At 38.9% G+C, this 16984-nt stretch overlaps 1 protein-coding gene across 3 annotated transcripts; it reads right to left on the bottom strand.

Moving 5' to 3' along the window:
• Nucleotides 1-1756: 1756 nt before the first annotated feature.
• Nucleotides 1757-14337, bottom strand: Ambn (ameloblastin). Of its 3 annotated transcripts, none has more exons than XM_087188497.1 (11): nt 14223-14337; nt 13261-13329; nt 11012-11077; nt 8764-8811; nt 8205-8315; nt 6676-6798; nt 5606-5644; nt 5296-5355; nt 5156-5200; nt 4745-4792; nt 1757-2836 (listed from the first exon to the last, which is right to left on the bottom strand). In XM_087188497.1, exons 1-11 carry the CDS (start codon nt 14235-14237, stop codon nt 2306-2308), a joined length of 1155 nt encoding a protein of 384 aa, XP_087044623.1. In that variant the 5' UTR covers nt 14238-14337; the 3' UTR covers nt 1757-2305. The 3 variants fall into 3 exon arrangements, with proteins under 3 accessions (XP_087044623.1, XP_087044622.1, XP_012923581.2); XM_087188496.1 differs by having other exon boundaries at nt 6676-6867; XM_013068127.3 differs by having other exon boundaries at nt 6676-6912.
• Nucleotides 14338-16984: the final 2647 nt, after the last annotated feature.

Consider the following 16984-nt stretch of genomic DNA (forward strand, 5'->3'; position numbering starts at 1 on the left):
AGAGATCAAATTGCACTGACTCAAAGTTCTCCAGATTGGCCACCTAGTCAGGGATTTGGAAAGAATAAAATCAGAAGGTTGGTGATAAGGAGGGTCTAGAAGAAATGTTGTTTAGGAAGACCTCTCTGAATGGAGAATGGTGTGAAGATATTTATTTCTCATGTGTTCACATCCTGGTAGAGGGAAACCATGGTGAAGGAGATTCTCCATAATCGAGATGGTCCCGCCTGTGGGTGACTTTCAGGTTCTTTCCCTGACAGTGTTGGTATTCACTCAGTGCCAGTGTTCAGAAAGACTATGGTGGCAGGGATAGAGGTCATTCAAGGATTCCACAACATGAGATCTCTCCTCACCAAAATTGACTTAGCTATTATCTATCACTAGCTATTAAGCCCCCAGCCTACTAGTAGCCGAAGTCAACTTTGAGCCCTGATGTGGCAACGTTTGTCAGCACACTGGCCTCACAATGCTTGTTATGCATTCAAAGAAGCCCAGAGTGCAAGGCATAGAAAGTGAATGGAAAGGCACAGATTCATCAGATAATGGGAACAATTCCATTCTTTTACTACTGCTGTTTGGCTAAATTCTCTTTATGAAGTGGATCCATTGGAAAAGAAGGAAACTATTATGATTCAGCAATTTCACCTGTTTACCTCATTTAATTCTCACAATAACTCTGTGAGCTAGGTAGCAGGCCCTTACAAAAATAAAAATATAGACACAGAAAGATGAAAGCCTCATACATTCTAAGATAAGATATCCAGGTTTAAACCCAAATCTTTCTGTCTTTGATTACACTGATTCTTACGAGGCTGTCGGGCATGCTAAGGTGGATCTTGCTATCTGCTGGCTACTATGGAAGTCATTCTCCTGCCCTCACCACCTTTGCCAGAGCAACTTGAAGGTTGGCAGCTCTAGCCTATGGAGTGGCATGAGCAGCTTGCTTTGCTAAGACTCCTGAAGAATGGCAGGTTAGTGATATTTCAGGGCTCTCCTTCCTTGGCTTCATCACCTAAACTCTTCATCAGGGAATGGAGAAGACTGGAGTCTAAGACCTGGGCTGGGCAACTGAGGGGGAAACAGAGAGAGGGTAGTAGGAGGCTGGTTTTCAGGGCTGATCAGATCTGGGCTTGTGATCTCTTACTTTGGGCCTGTAGCCCACCCTCATACATACCCAGCCTTGGTAGCAGGCAAGGGTCATTTTCTATAGCCCCTTTCCCTATGTTACACTTCTTGGGATTGAGGTAATTCCCACATGGCTCTTGTGCTTTTCCTTCTGGGGAGCCTCATCTGCAGATCTTTTTGATACTGTCCTGTGGAAGTTTGTCTGACCCCTCCCAGCCCCTCCAGTGCCACTTAAACTAGATTAGGTGCCTACTGTCTGTCATTCTAGGGGTACCTTGTACTTGGTCTTTTCACAGTGCTTTCCATGTGTGCTGTAGCATTGAGTGTGTCTATTTTCCAGTACTGTTGTGAGACAATACATGTGAAGTAATTGAGCTTGGATTAAAGTGGTTGATTTTGTTATTAATGTGATTATTTATTTACTTCCCAATCATGCTTATTGTGACATTTGAAGGAAAGGGCTATGTGCCTGATCCTTGCACAGTGCATAGGATTTAGGTAGATATTCAGTAAATTCTCAATGAAAAAAAAGAATGAATTGAATAAAATGAATAGCAAAGGTAAGAGATGCATATGCTTTTCTTAACTGTCTTCATATAAATAATAAGCATATATTCCTGATATATCCAGTGAGAAAAAATTCTTTATTTAAAATAGACTAATTGTTTTTCTTTTACTAGATTAAATAAAATACTCTACAAATGAGAATTGTAATCCAATATATGAAACCCAGTAATACCAGTTTAGGGGTTCTACACCAATCCCCATTTCATAAAGTTTAAATGAAATAGAATTCTGAGACTATGTGCCTTTGCTTAGAGAGAAAAGCAGTACCACATTTTCTGGATATAATAGTGTTATTATGCTCACAGGAGAAATCCTATAATGACTAAGATAGCTAAGACACAAGTTTATCAAATGCGGAGACTCTTAGACTTGCTCTGGTGTTATTAATCGTATTTCTAAATCACATAGACAGTCAATACATTTTATTTCAATAAGAGAATAAAAGCAAGAAGGGAACCTAAGCTATTTCTAACCACTTGTATTTATTAATATATGCGTGGTGCTTTAACGCCTGTGCTGCAGGAGGGTAGCCAGTGTTTTAGCTAAGAGGTACACTATGGGGACGAAGCTGTGCAGTTTGTGCACAAAGAAGCGAGCTGAGGGCTCGAGGCTGTCAGGGCTCTTGGTAACGCCATGCGTTGTGAATTATCTGGGGGTGGTGGGCCTTGTTTCCTGGCATCAGTGATTGTGGAGTGTCTGGGGTCATTGTAGTTTCCATGGTAGCTTCTCCCAGGGGTGTGGTGACATCAGCACCATAGGTGTCGTAAGCCTCAGCTAATTCGGGGATCATCAGTGGGTCAGTGGTTGCCGGGGTGACCCCAAGGGGTCTCTTCCTCTGCCCTGCAGGGCCCCTTGCCATGCTGGGGACATTGTCATTAGGGAAACCGAGGAGCCCTTCATGGGCTCCAGGTGCTATCTGGGAAAGAAGAGCTGCGTTTTCTGGATTGTCTGGGTTGGCTTCCTGCAGTGGGGAGCCTTGTGCACCTTCTCCTTTCTCTGGGCCTTTGGTCGCAGCTGGGGAGTCGAATTCCAGAGTGAAGTCTCCAGCCATGGTTGGATCTTGAGGCATCCTTCTAATGGTGTGCCTCATGCCTGTAAATCCCGGCAGCAGGGCTCCGTAGGTCATGGGGCCCCCTCTTCCTCCCTGGAAATCAAACATTTATCAAAGTCACCCTTATTACCTACTACTAACCATGCCATTGCAGTTATACCTGAGAATCTATAGAAAAACTGATAGAGAACAGGGAACTGGCAGATAGCTTTGTGTGAGCACGTTTCTTGCAAGTCTGGATTTGAAATACACAGGAGAGGGTTCTATACATATCTGGGCAGGGGAAGGCCACTTCTGTGAAAGGCAGAGACTCTTCTCCACTTAGGGGAAGGGAAGAAGGGGAGCAGTGTGGTGGCCAAACGGAAACAAGGCTTGAGACAGTTTGAATTCCATTCGTAAAGAAACAATAAGCAGTTGAAATGGGTACTACCATCATAAGTAAACAGACACCGAATTCATAACTACATTTGTTGAGAGGTGTTTTGAAGGATTTTGCGTGGTATTTGTGAATATACTGCAAATGAATGAAGCCCGATATAAGAATTTCTCTTCCTTTCTCTCTCTCTCCTTTTCTTCCTCCCTCCCCTCCCTCTTTTTCTTCCTCTTTCCTTCTTTCCCTCCCTTCTTTCTCTCACCCCTCCCCTCCTTTTAGAATAAGTACAAGAAAAAGCCTGATTTCTCTGGAGGAACCAAAATATTTTCTTTCTGTGGGCACATAAGTGTGTTCCATTTTCTACCTTTGCTGCTAAAAATATGGGAACCAAAATCTTGGGCTATTTGCAACTGAGCAGAACTGTGTGACTTGCGCTTACATATTCTGATTTCCTCACAGTTTTGACTCCTTAAAATCCTACCTTCAGTTTTTTGTTGTGTTTATTGTGTGTTTTTCATAAGCTACCACAAAATCTGTTGAGTATTAGGCAGAATGTAAATAACTTAATGATAGTATAAGACAGTAATTAGCACTGAACTTGAACTTCTGATTTCCAGTCTGCCTTGTAGTGTGGTAGACACTGTGCTCTTTCTACTTCCTCCTGGCTCTTTACTAAGTCTCAGCTTTCACATCATCTCCTCCAGAGATACCACTATGACTCCCTCACTGGGCTGTCTTTTCTTACTTCCTGTTTCCTGATGATGAAATGGTTGTTGTCTCTATCTCATGAATGTGACTGTTATGTGTACTCCTTATCTTTTCCATTTGTTAGACTAGAAGCTCCTTCCCAAAGGAGTGGGATTGGTCTTGTCTGTGGTATTTTCCTATCTTCCTATGGAAGGCACTCAAAAATGTTGAGAAGTGAGTTCCCTTTTAGAGAAAGAATGTGTGTGCATTTTTGTAATCTGATTTGATAGGATGAGTAGTCAACAAGGACTTGTTAATTCAGTGGGGCTTTTATTTTCTTTTTTACTCTAACAGATATAAGATAGAAATCTCTGAGGGAAAAGGGCAAGCTGTATGAATTAGTAGATCTCAAATCTTATAATATGTATGGATAATAATAAAATAAGATTGTACTTACTGACAGTGCACTTTGAAGTTTTATAATAATCAAATTTTAAAGTTGGTTAACTTTATTTCCCTGTTTGGACTTTAATTTTGAGTTCTGAATTACTTGAGCTGCTGCTGAGTTGGGTGTTTTGGAGGTGAAATTGCCCTAGAAGGAACGGGAACCCTGCATGCACCGCCTGTGTTTTTTTGTTTGAAGAGTGCTGCAGGTCAGTGATGGTGGTCCTTCAGGAGGGTGTGGCTTCTGTCACAGCCCTACAAGCGCTGAAATCAAACCCTATACTCAAGGGTTGGCATCACTCTGAAGTAAATGGCTGTAGGACACAAGATGAACCCTTTTGACACTGCCTCGGAATCAGGCATTTGGTTTTGAAGTAGAAAAGTCTGAGTCCTGAGCTCCCTGGGCTACTTTCATCACCAGTGTCTCCTATAGCTGGTCACCTCTGGCTGTCTGTCCCTGGCCACCGTTGTCAGAAGAGTTAGAAGGTGCTACTTACAGGCATTTCTTCTGAACTCATGAAGCCAAGTCTTGCTGCAGGGGCACTCTGTTCAAAGGGAACAGTGCATCAGATCATGAAACGGCCATCTCCTGACACCCTCCTAGCTACTCAAGACAAGTTTCAGGTCACTCAACATTCCCCTAACCCTTAGTATTGATGTTGTTGCCAGAGTCGGCATACGGAGCCAATTTGTCACATCTAAAAGTTATTTTTTCTTTAATGCCATTGTATGTATGTCTGGCCAGAGTTCTCCAAATAAGAAATGTGCCTCTGTAGTATTTCAGTTGCTAATGTAGGCATTTAGGCAATATTTATTTGGAATGTTTTGTGTGAAGTCTGGGTTTGTATAATTTTGCCTCGTAAGATGATATTTGATTAAAAATGATACCTTTTATAGAATAGACTTACCAGTTGATTTGTTCCATAGGACATGTAAAACATTCCTGGATAAAGCTAAACAAAATAAAATAGTTATCATAAAATGAACTTTCCAAAGGCAACACTTTTAAGTAAATTGCAAACAGAGAAGTGGCATTAAAGAAACTTACTGTAGATGGTTTATTTTGTGGCACTGGTACCCGAGATATGAAGCGGGCTATTTGGAACACCTTTAAGTGGTGGGAAAAAAAATAATTCACACAGGCAAATTCCTACTACAGTAATTTCTAAGCACTGTATCAACTGTATTTTTAGATGGTTTAGTTTGAAAAATTAGTACTTGATGTTTAAGAAAGCAAAGGGACCCATAATATTTTATATTCATAGATAAATGGGATGATTTAAAATTTTTATTCAACTTTTTGAAATATAGAGATTTTTTTTTCCCCAAGAAAGTGTGTCATTGAGATCTGTACTTACTGATGGAATTTGTGGATCTGCAAAATCCAGTACTGGGAGCTGTATCATAGGTAAATATTATAGTTAACAGTCAAAATAGATAAATTTACACCCTTATCTTATGTATAATTATAATAAGACAATTGTAAACTGTGTTTCACTTTCTATTTTCTTTTAGTCTTTTGGGGGAGTGATCTATGAATTTACACGGGACATGACTGAAGCGAACTGGCAAGGGGTGAAGCATGTCAATCGTGGATTGATATACTGTGCAGAGTAAAAAAATAATGCATTTTTGAATTGGAACATACTTGATTGATTTGAATTCTGCCTCTGCCACTTAGGCTTTATTTAGCCCTGGGAAAATTCTGTATCTATCTTTGTAAGATTGTAGTCAGGGTGATGTGGGAAATGTTAAATGCCTGCAATGTGCTAGTTGTATGGTACCTTTCTTTTTCCATGCATTGTTCTTTTTCTACAAATACTTTTACATGGTTGCCATCTCTCTATTGAGAGATAATAAATAGTCCTATTGTTATACAGAGGGATTAATCACTGTCCTCAGTCTTTCTGAGACACACGCACACACACACACACACACACGATAGATAGATAGATAGTTAGAGAGATAGATAGATAGTTAGAGAGATAGATAGATAGATAGTTAGAGAGATAGATAGATAAATAGATGGCCTGGACTTCTCCAGGCTGTCCTATTTCCTATGGAAGTTTTCATCTTTTGAAACTAAGAAACCAAGTTTCACAGGCACAAGATCTTTTAGAATCTGTTCCATCTCTGATGGCAAAGATCAGAAAAATGGATGTTTATATTCTAAAAAATAAGTCCTTAAAATAAAGGTGACTTAATAACATATTTTAGTGCATTAGGCCTGAGGGCTGTGATTGTTTAAATATGGCTTGCAAATTGGTTTTCATTCATTAGCTTAGTAGGTGATCCTAATCTGATTTCAGAGGAAAGAATTATGGTGGGCTAGGTCTGTAACTCAGTAGTAGAGTGCTCACCTAACCTGTACCAGGCCCTGGGTTCTATTCCCAGCACCAGGGGGAGTGGGAGAGGAGGGAGGAATTACCTCAGGATTTAGTGCCATCTCTGTTGGGGCCACTTGCTGATGAGCCTCTGGCAGTTCTCCATCCTTCAATGGCAGTTGTCTGGGGTGCATCGGAGGCTGAGGCCCTCCCTTCGGGGGTGTGTCCTGGACAGCAGGGGTAGCAGTGGGCTGCTGGAAAGGTTTCAGGCCTGGCTGTGGAGGCTGCTGGGATGGCTGAGATGGGAGAGGTGGGGGATGCACCGGCACAGAATACTCATACTGTAGGAGATTTGAGAACAGTGTCAGGAAGGGATGGTTCCCTGACCTGTGGCCGAGAGCTTGTCTAGCAAAAGGCCTTGGGTGCGCTCAGGATGGAAGAGGGTTAGGGACTTGTCTTGAGGCAGAGTCAGTGTCATTTGAGAAAGTGTTGTGTATGCTTACCTCCTCTACCCTCTTTGGGGCCACCATTGCTCAGGAAGATGGAACACTACTTGAACTTTCTGCTGCAGTGAGTCACTTCTTCCTCTTGGTTATCATGATTACCAATGTGTGTCTTTATTTTACCACTCTATTATTGGACTATAAGTATTTGTCATAAGTCCTTACCCCCAGCCAAGTGAAAGAGAAATATGTATATTTGGCTTTTACCGAGACAGGGTCTTGGAAATGAAAGCTTCTGTTAAAATCACCATAGTTTCTTTTGCTTCCTTTAGAGATTACTAGTGGTGAATAGTTGCATATTGCTTGTAGATAAGCTGCAAACTCCTGAGATTGGCATGGGAGCCTCAGAATTATTTGGCTCTACTTTGCTGCAATAATTGCCTGTGTTTAAACTCCCAAGGCATTCAATTCTACCTCACAATTCAGCACCTTGAAGTATGCTGTCTTATCTCCCAATCAGGTTTGAAATTTCCTGAGCCTTGGAGCCATTCTAGAATGTATTAACCAAGCGGGGTGTGGTGGTGCACACCTGTAATCCCAGCACTCAGGAGGCCAAGGCAGGAGGATCGCTGCGAGTTTGAGGCCAGCCTGGGTTACATAGTTAGTTCAAGGCCAGTATGAACTAAGTAGCAAGACCCTGTTTCAAAAACCAAAAACCAAATAAAATGTATTAACCCTCACTCTCAAGCACAATTTGGTTATTAGGCACCAAATAAATAATGTTAACAGGTTAATTTATAGATTTTTAAAGAGTTCATTATGTTTTAATCAGGATTTTTATCATCATTTGAAATTTGCCTTTGAATAATTATTTAGGAAATTTTGGTTAGTTGGAAATTGTCCAGGATAGTATGGTTTAATTTTTGAGGATTGCTTTTCTATTGTTATTGCTGATATCTTTAACATAGATCTCTTATATTTTGGAAGCCATGTCTTTCTATTTGAAATAAATACTCAAATAGTTGAAAATTTTCCTAAGTGCTAAAAACAGTTAATAGAATTTGGTATACTACAATTGTTTACAAAATTACTGGTTCTTTTCTATTGCTGCTATATCATAACTTTCAGAAGGCAAGCAGGGAAAGATGTCACAGTTTGAAGTTTCAAACACATCGATGTCATCAACTTACCTGTTGAGTTTCATGTTCTCTTGGTCTCAGCCATGGGAAAGAGGAAGGTGGTGGAAGGAGACCTTGCAGCCACAAAGAATTAAGTGATTTCCCAAAGCCTAACCTAGAATACTAAAGACATGGAGAAAAAATGAACATGCTTCCACATTAAGGTTATGAAGGCAAAGTAAAAGGTGAAAGTCATATTGGTGAATGTGAAATGTATGGGTAAATTCTTCCTTCCAATAGACTGAAATTCCTCTCTGAGAAAGACTGACATATTCCCATGAGTTTGTTTGAGATTTAGCTCTTTAAACACTGTTGTTTCAGCCATATAATAAAATCTGTAAGTCATGAAAGGTTTTTAAAAAAATCTAATGAAAATTCAATATTGTTTTTATTTTTCCCTGTCACATTACCTTATTTTGTTTTAGGTTGTTTCAATTACTTATTTGTTCTTTCACCCTTTAGAATGTTGCCCATTCATAAACAAGTCTTATGAATTACAATGCTGCTGCTACCACTGCCATCATCATTAATATTTTCCAATATTAATAAAAATATTTGAAAATATGATTACCTGAGAAAGTGCGTTTAATCCTTGCAAACTTCCCAACTGTCTCATTGTCTATCAAGAAAAAAAAAGTAGGTTAGTGTTTGTCCCATAGATTATCTGTTCTTTTGGTGCAACTGATTTCTCATGACACTTAACATCATCCACACAAACTTGGGGTAGGTAAATCTGAATAAAGCAAAAGTAGATACAAATGATCACTGAAAGATGATCTAAAATCTGCTGCTGTTGTTGTTCTATTAAAATAATGAGCTTGCTTTTTTAAAAACATTGATTAAAGAAGAAAAAGTATCAGTTAAAGAGGTCACATTGAAAATGGAAAAAACAGCTCATTCAATTAAAATAAATATAAAGGTAATTGTGAGGATATTGCTTCATTAACTTTCTCCCTCCATCTAAATTATTTTGTCTCTTACAAATTCAGCCTGAAAAGGAAAAGGAATTTGAACACATAAAACAAAGCAAAAAAAAAAAAAGTCAAATTTGCCATTTTCCTGAAAAAAAAAAAAAGATCTCAAAATAATAAAAAACTGGAGGAAAGCATGTCTGGGTAGATCTTCCAGAATGCTGCCACTGTTACATCGGAAAGTCAGCTTCATTTTTTTTAATGGGAAAGTATTTAAAGTGTTGCGTATTCAAATTAGAAAGCGAAAAAACTCAGTGAAATTACCTTCTATGTGAAATGAACATCTGGCCCATGTGTGTTTTGGCTGCCCTAGATTATTATGGTACAAAATTTTGTAAAACCTTGTGAAAAATTGTGATATTCATGATCTCATAAATATCTATTTATAACTGTCAACCTTTTTATTGATATGGCTCAAAAAATTTCTATTTTGCTGGAGTGTTCTAACCAGAATGCAGAACTACAATAAAACAAATAAAGCTACATAGGAAGTATAGTACAGTGTTAATGCTATTTTTTATTAGTATAAGTTGGCAATATGTAACAATTACATTTATTTTGGGGAAATGGTATGTATACATACCACATCTTGATCATTTTTACTCCTCCTTCTTCCTCCTCCTTCCTGAGATCCCTTCCCATCTCCACAGAGTCTACCTTCTATTTCCTACTATCTTTTTTTTGTCTTTAAATTGAATCTTGTATTAGAGAAACATGCAAAATTTAACCTTTCTGTGCCTGACTTATTTCCCTTAAGTGTTATGGTCTCAAGATCCATCCATTTGCTTACAAATAACTTAAATTTATCCTTCTTTATGGCTGAGTAGTACTACATTTTTTTTTATCCATACATTGGTTGATGGGCATATAGGTTACTTCCAAGATTTAGTTGTTATGAGTTTTGCTACTATAAATATGGTATGCATGTATCACTGTAATATTATAACTTTAACTTAGAAAGATACCCAGAAGAGGTATACCTGGGTCAAATGGAATTTTTATGTTTAATTTTTTTGAGGAATCTCCACACTCACTTCTGTAGTGGTTGTGCTAGTTTACATTCCCACAAATAATGTGGAAGTGTTTCTTTTCCCCACAAACTTGCCAGCATTTGTTGTCTTTGAGTTCTTGATAATAGCTATTCTTACTGGAGTAAGGTGGACTCTCAGTTTTTTAAATTTGCATTTTTTCTAATTACCAAAGATGCTGAACATTTTTTCATGTACCTAGCCATTTGCACTTCTACTGAGAAGTGTCTATTTCATTTCAGTTGTCCATTTTTTGATTTTTTTTTTTCAGGAGATGAGGTTTATTTTTTTTGAGTTCTTCATATATTCTGGATATTAGCCCCCTGTCCAAGGATTAGCTGGCAAGAATGTCTTCCCACTCTGTAGTCTGTCTCTTTGGTCTCATATCCTGTGCAACTCTTAGTGCTATTTATAGTACTTCTTATAAACAATTAAATTTTGTACAATGAGTTTTCTGCATGTGAATTTTATCAGGTAATATATTGTAAGCAGCAAGGCTAAATATAAATCATTTGTGATTATAGAAAAAAGGGTTTTAATTAAATGTAGTGATTATGTTGAGGCATCTATAATATATATTAGGTATTAGTAATTAGTATTACTTTGATAGAGATAATGTTCTCAAACTTAAAACATCTAAACATTTAAAATTTTAGTAGACTTACAAGATAAAACTCTAATAAATATCATTAACTTCTCTAGAATTGCGCAGGATGATAGCCATAGACTGTGACTAGGAAAATCCAGTCAGTCCATTATATCACTCAGTCAAGAACATACCAGTGTCAAGATAACATAGGAAGCCTCTAGAACTACATACCTCCAGACTCAAACTAGCCATGCCTGGTGGTGCCATGTTTGGTGCTCCCGGTTGCTGAGGAAACGCCTGAATGGAAAGAAATACTTTTGAGTTTTCTTGGCAAGAAGCTTCCTTGAGTGTATCCATTGAATGTGTGCTGGGAATAGAAAGGCCCCTGGTACATAAGGGCTAGTTAAGGGGCTGCCATCTTGGCTTACTACTCAAATCACTTGGGCTTTTGGACAAAGTATGGACAAATTTATTTGACAGAAGTATAATGTTTAATAAATTGTTCCCAAATGAATCATCTATCTTTTGTTGCATCTTAGTGTTATGTTATTTACTTGTTGGGAACAATGTTACATAATTTTAGGGAAAAATCATTTGGTTAGCCTAGTTCTCTTGCCTACAGCCCAGCTACAAAATAACTCTAGTTTGGCCTCCGGTCACAACCGAGACTTTAGTGATCCAGTGATGCTGTGATTTTCCAGGACAAGAAACATCCTGGGAGAACAAACATCTGCTCAGTTCCTCGTTGTTCTTGGACTGTTAACATCTTGTTTGCCCGAGATGTACTGAACTCTCTGCAAGCCTTCTGTTACACCTTGTTTATCCCAATGTGAACTATTAAACTCTCTACAAGTCATTTGTTACATTTGTTTCTCCCGATGTACTAAATTCTCTACAAGTCATTTGTTACGAGGTACTGAATAAAAGGTGTGGTAAACTGGGGGCTTTTGTCTTTGCCTCCCAGAGCAACACTGATCAGACCCAAAGCTCAGCTTCTTCTCAGTCTCATTTTTCTACCTTCCTGTAATTCGCCGTGTGCTGCCGTGGCTCACAGGAGACCAAGACTCACTACAGAGGTTCTGGTAACATCCCCTTCCCCTGTCCCCTACACTTACTTAATTTATTTATTTCTTTTCTTCTGGTACCAGGAATTGAACTCAGGACTTTGCACTTGCCAGGCAAGCATGGAGTACTGAGCTACATCCCTGGCCCTACTTTAAAAGCAAAATTTTATTTGGTTTACACAATGAGAAATAAAGTACCAAAATATAAAACTAAGAGTACTTTATAGCCAGGTCTGGTGGCTCTCCTGGGAGGCTGAGGGAGTAGGATTTCAAATTTGAGTCCAGCCTCACCAATTTAGTGACTTAGTGAGACCCTGTCTCAAAATAGAAAATGATATAAGGGCTGAGGATGTAGCTAAGTACAAAGGCCCTGGGTTCAATCCCCAGCACCCCAAAAAGAATTTTATGTTCTTAAAAAATAATTACATAAAAAAGTAAAAGGGTCAGACTTGAGCTGAATTTTCATGTGCTTTTTGAAAACTTACATGGGAAATAGTGTGAGTTCGCAACATTGGGAAAACTGATGTGTAGAACCTAAGTTGCCTCCTACACCAAGGGTGTCAGCAAGTCCTCTGTCAGCTTTAGTGAAAGATGTTGCATAAACCTGTTGATCCGTGTTTATACTTTTGGTTCATATCAAAGATTCCTTTTCTTAAATATGGGTAGCTATGGGACTCTAATGTACATTCAGCTCCATTGCCATGATGTGTTTGATTTAAGAAACATCAGCTCAGTCACACAATTTTACATCTGCAGGTAAACTTGTTAATTAGTACTTTAACTGCAATCATTTAGCTCAATTTTGCAGCCATAGTAATTTGGCTAGTATTGTCCTTAAAATGTAAAAGAATGTACTTCTTTGTCCAGAAAAATGTCCTGTTTCTATTTCAATTTCATAATTACAGCAAGGAGTTGATAATAAAACTGTGCTATGGCATTGTAGAGACCATTTGTCTTTTAACTTTAAATGAGTCAAATAAGTCTTAGAAATTATCTTTGGAAAAGGAAAGAAGGGAATGGAATTACTATGAGAAAATGAAAAAATGGAAACAAAGTCTTTGTAAATAGGAGGGATGGAGGGGTTGAAGGGAGTGTAGGGGATGGGGAAAAATAAGAAGCAAGAGAGATTATGTAAAGGTGCAAATTTCCAATGATACATGTCATTATATTATATACCTAAAATGTACCAATGAAATTAATTAGAATTATCTTTGGAATATTTTAAATATTGCATGTAGTGGAAAAGTTATATGTTTGATGTACTGCTTTTGGATGGCAAGGCTTTTGATGCAATAGCAGCTGTACCACTGGATCAAGAGCAGAGTCCATGAATGGGCCTCAGCCCATTTCCCTTCAGTGCTTCTTGGTGCCCAACAGTCTGAGCTATCCAGGGCCTGCTCTAGCAGACAGACTCACCGGCACTGCGAAGGTCATTTTCAGGAGACACAGGAGCAGGATCAGATCCTTCATTTTGAAAAGTGGAATCTACAACACAGATGGGTTGGAGAACTAAATCAGATGAATTTTTACTTCAAAAGGTTAAACACATTAAAAAAAATGAGTTTGAGTCTGTTCTTCCAAAGCAATCAGGTTTAAAAAACCCCCCAAAGCAGGATGTTACTAAGTAACTACTTATATTTATTATTTCCTGGAATTAATTGACAAACAATGAAAAACACCTAAGCACTTTTTAATGGAGCTACAGTCTAAATGAGCATTTAGGGACCACCCCCCATGGACATTCTTTAAATGCTGTGCTTCATTTCATAAAATGGACATGAATTTAAAGATCCCTCTATCAGGTGAAACATTGGTCTTTCAAGTACCATTCACAGGAGTTTATCTTTGCCTGATCGCTGGGATGAATTTGAAATGTACTGCAATCATCAGTCACTTCCCAGCAAACCTTTATTGGCAGATATTTGGTATATTGTTTGATGAATAAGTTATCTCCATAACTATGGCAAAACTTATCTTCTACAAACTAGAGTAAGTTGAATATGTTAATTTCCTTTGCTGTGGAAAGGAAAATATATCCCAAAATTTGGTCTTTATTCTTAAAATAAATTATTTCTTTATTTGATAAAGTTTGAAAAGCTCTTTGCTTTTACATGAATGGAAGTCTGACTACCAGAGAGATTTGCTTATCTTTTAATATCTTTCTAATTAACCACTGACACTCATAATCACAAATAGTAAAATGAAAAGTCTAGAGATAAGTTTTATTTTTCTTAGCTGGATGGGTATGTCTTTTCTGGAGTATGCTAAGGGATTACAATAAGCTATTCAGCACCTTGTGGCAAATGAAGATAAATCCTCCCTGGAGATAGGAAAAAGAACTTACATGAAACACAGAAGTTATAAAATCATGTTTTTACCTTAGATGGTGACATTCACAGTGCTCTCAGGGCCTGGTGATGCCAATCAAGAAACTTCTAAGAAAAGAAGATTAAAGCTTTTTCTGGACCGTGCCTGGGACTCTCTGTGTCTCTCAGGCATGGAAGATCAGAAACCTTTATTTAAAGGCCAATCCACCAATCAAAGTGGAGCAAAATGGAGGAAAAAAATCTCTGCTCCTGGAATTAGTCCACACCCTTTTATTGCATGCAAGGACATTGGCCCTGTAGGGTCTCATTATTTTTAATTGTAACTCAGCCCCTATATTTATTCAGAGAACTTGATTGCAGGGAAGATAGTAAGGGAATAATGGACCTAGGCTCTGAAGACAATCATTTTGGTGAGCTGGGGGAAATATATGTAAACTAGGTGCAAAACACGCCATTATCTGTTTTGTGCAAGTGTTTATCTGTAGATAAAGCTAGTGACCCAATGCAGCAGTCTCAAGATTTTCACCCTCCTGTTTATTGTGGTGAAAATAGCTCCCCTCCCTCCCCCCAACACACACACACCCTAGAGGGAAACACTAAAATACCTTCCTGGACTTGAAACGGAAGAAGAAAATGTTAGATGGATGATAAAAGTATTGTGATATTTTTGCTTGGAATCTCCTAAGTATTTTCATATCTGAAGATGTTGATTAGAGGTAGCTAAGCTTTAGGATCGCCTTGGGTAAAGCTTTGGTGCATGTACTTTGAGGAGAGAGGGGGAAAATTTAGAATATTCTCCATGGACCAATCAAACCAATGGGCACAACTCTCGCTTTTGAGTTAGTCACTTTTCTAGGCATTAGTGTTAAGCCAGGTTGGCAAAGTGGACTTGGGTCTCTTACAAGGTTAACACCAACCCAGGTGAGTTTTTCCCCATGAATAGAATGTCGTGGATATAGATAGAACCTCAGCTGCCTTAGTTATGTCTCTGCTCCTCTTAGTCTTTCCAAAGGTGTGATTTCACATATGGTAGGGATAAGCATTTGAGGTTCATTTCTGAAGAAGGGATGACTCAGTACACTCTAGGGAAGTAGAGGTCTCGCCAATTACAGGGAACATTGAGGAAGCTGGTATTTTGGGAGACATACATTTCCATACCCAAGTGCAGGCCTAATAGCTTTAAAAAATGTTATTTAAGAAGTTGTCCCTAAAAAACTCCTTCTCCCACTGACAACAGAATTATCTTTAGAATGCAAGGAAATGTCAATGTTTTTTGTAAACATTAAATGTTATTGAAATAAAGGTCCCCCCTCCCTCTCCCTCTCCCTGATGCTTGATCAAGTCACTTAGTTTCTCTGATCCTATTTCTCTGCAACAAAAGAATAACAATCTACTGGGCTGGGGATTTAGCTCAGTGGTTCTGGCGCCTGCCTTGAAAGCACAAGGTCCTGAGTTTGATTCCCAGTACCAAAAAAAAAAAAGAATTAAAAATTTACTGTCACAGGCTTGTTTTGAAGATGTTGAAATGATGGAGATGCAACACCTGCCAAACAGTGAGTGCTCAATAAGCAGGATGACTGCCCTGTTTTGGGAAGACACCACATGAAATATGGGGTCACAAGGATACTGGGGTGTGTGTGTGTGTTTGGGGGGGGAGGACAGGATTTCACTAAGTCACTAAGTTGCCCAGGCTGGGCTGGAATTTGCTATCCTTCTGCCTCAGTTTCCCAGAGTGCTGGGATTACAGGTGTGCACCACCACACCTGGCCAAGCTACACATATTTAAGGTGTGTGTCTCGATGAGTTTGGACATATGCACATACCCATGATACCATCATCACCCCCAATGTGCTAAACATATCCATTACCTCCCTGAATTTCAATGTGTTACTTTTTGGGTTTTGTTTTGTTTTGTTTTGTTTGGTAAGACACAAAGCGCAAGATCTATCTTCTTAACATATTTAAAATGCACAATATAATATTAACCATAGGCAATATGTTGAACAGCGGATCTTGAGAACTTATTCATTTTGCCATGAATAACAGGCACCTTTTACTCATTGAAAGATAATTCTCCATTTCCCCTTTCTTTGGCCCCTGCTTCTCTGTGTGTAACTATTTAAGATAGCTTGTATAAGTGGAATCACACAGGATTTGTCCTTCTGTGGCTTGCTTATTTCACTTGGCACAATGGCTGCTAGGTTTCCCTATTTGTAGACAGTAAGACTTGCCTCTTTCTGAGGCAAGTAATATTCCATTGTGTGTGCATTCCACATTGTCTGTCCATTCGTCTGTTTGTGAACATTTAGGTTGTTTCCCTAGTTTGGCTCTTGTACATTGTTAGACCCAGCGAGAAAGAACCAACCAGAGACCGATATTAAATCCACACAGGAGTTTATTAACGGCCGGGACCCGAGCCGAGCATCAGACTCGAGCCCCAACTTGGGGGAGACAAACATGTTTTATACACCTTTGAGGCCAACAGTTTCTAGGCCCCCCTATGGGATAGAACTAGCAAAGCAAGTGAAAGGTACAGAAGCGGAAAGTCCTGCCGTTAGAACATTTGTAAAACAATAGTTGATTGTTGTTTCTAAAGAGACTTTCTGAGGGGAGGAGGTTTCTAAGCTTCCTCCTTCTGAGTTCATCTAAAGGGTAGGCAGGTGGGTCCAGCAGCAATATGGAGTCTGTTTTGCTAACTAGGGTCCTTCAATTATAATGCTGGTGTGAACATAGTGGGTCTTCCTAGACTCTTTTCTTTCCTCTTTGTCTTGTTTCTTAAAGCCCTATTCAAATTTTACCTCTTCTATGACTCC

The sequence above is a fragment of the Heterocephalus glaber genome, unplaced genomic scaffold (genome assembly GCF_053883595.1).
Source record: "Heterocephalus glaber isolate CG9 unplaced genomic scaffold, H.glaber_assembly_v1.0 deba00000281, whole genome shotgun sequence".
NCBI classification, from domain to species: domain Eukaryota; kingdom Metazoa; phylum Chordata; class Mammalia; order Rodentia; family Bathyergidae; genus Heterocephalus; species Heterocephalus glaber.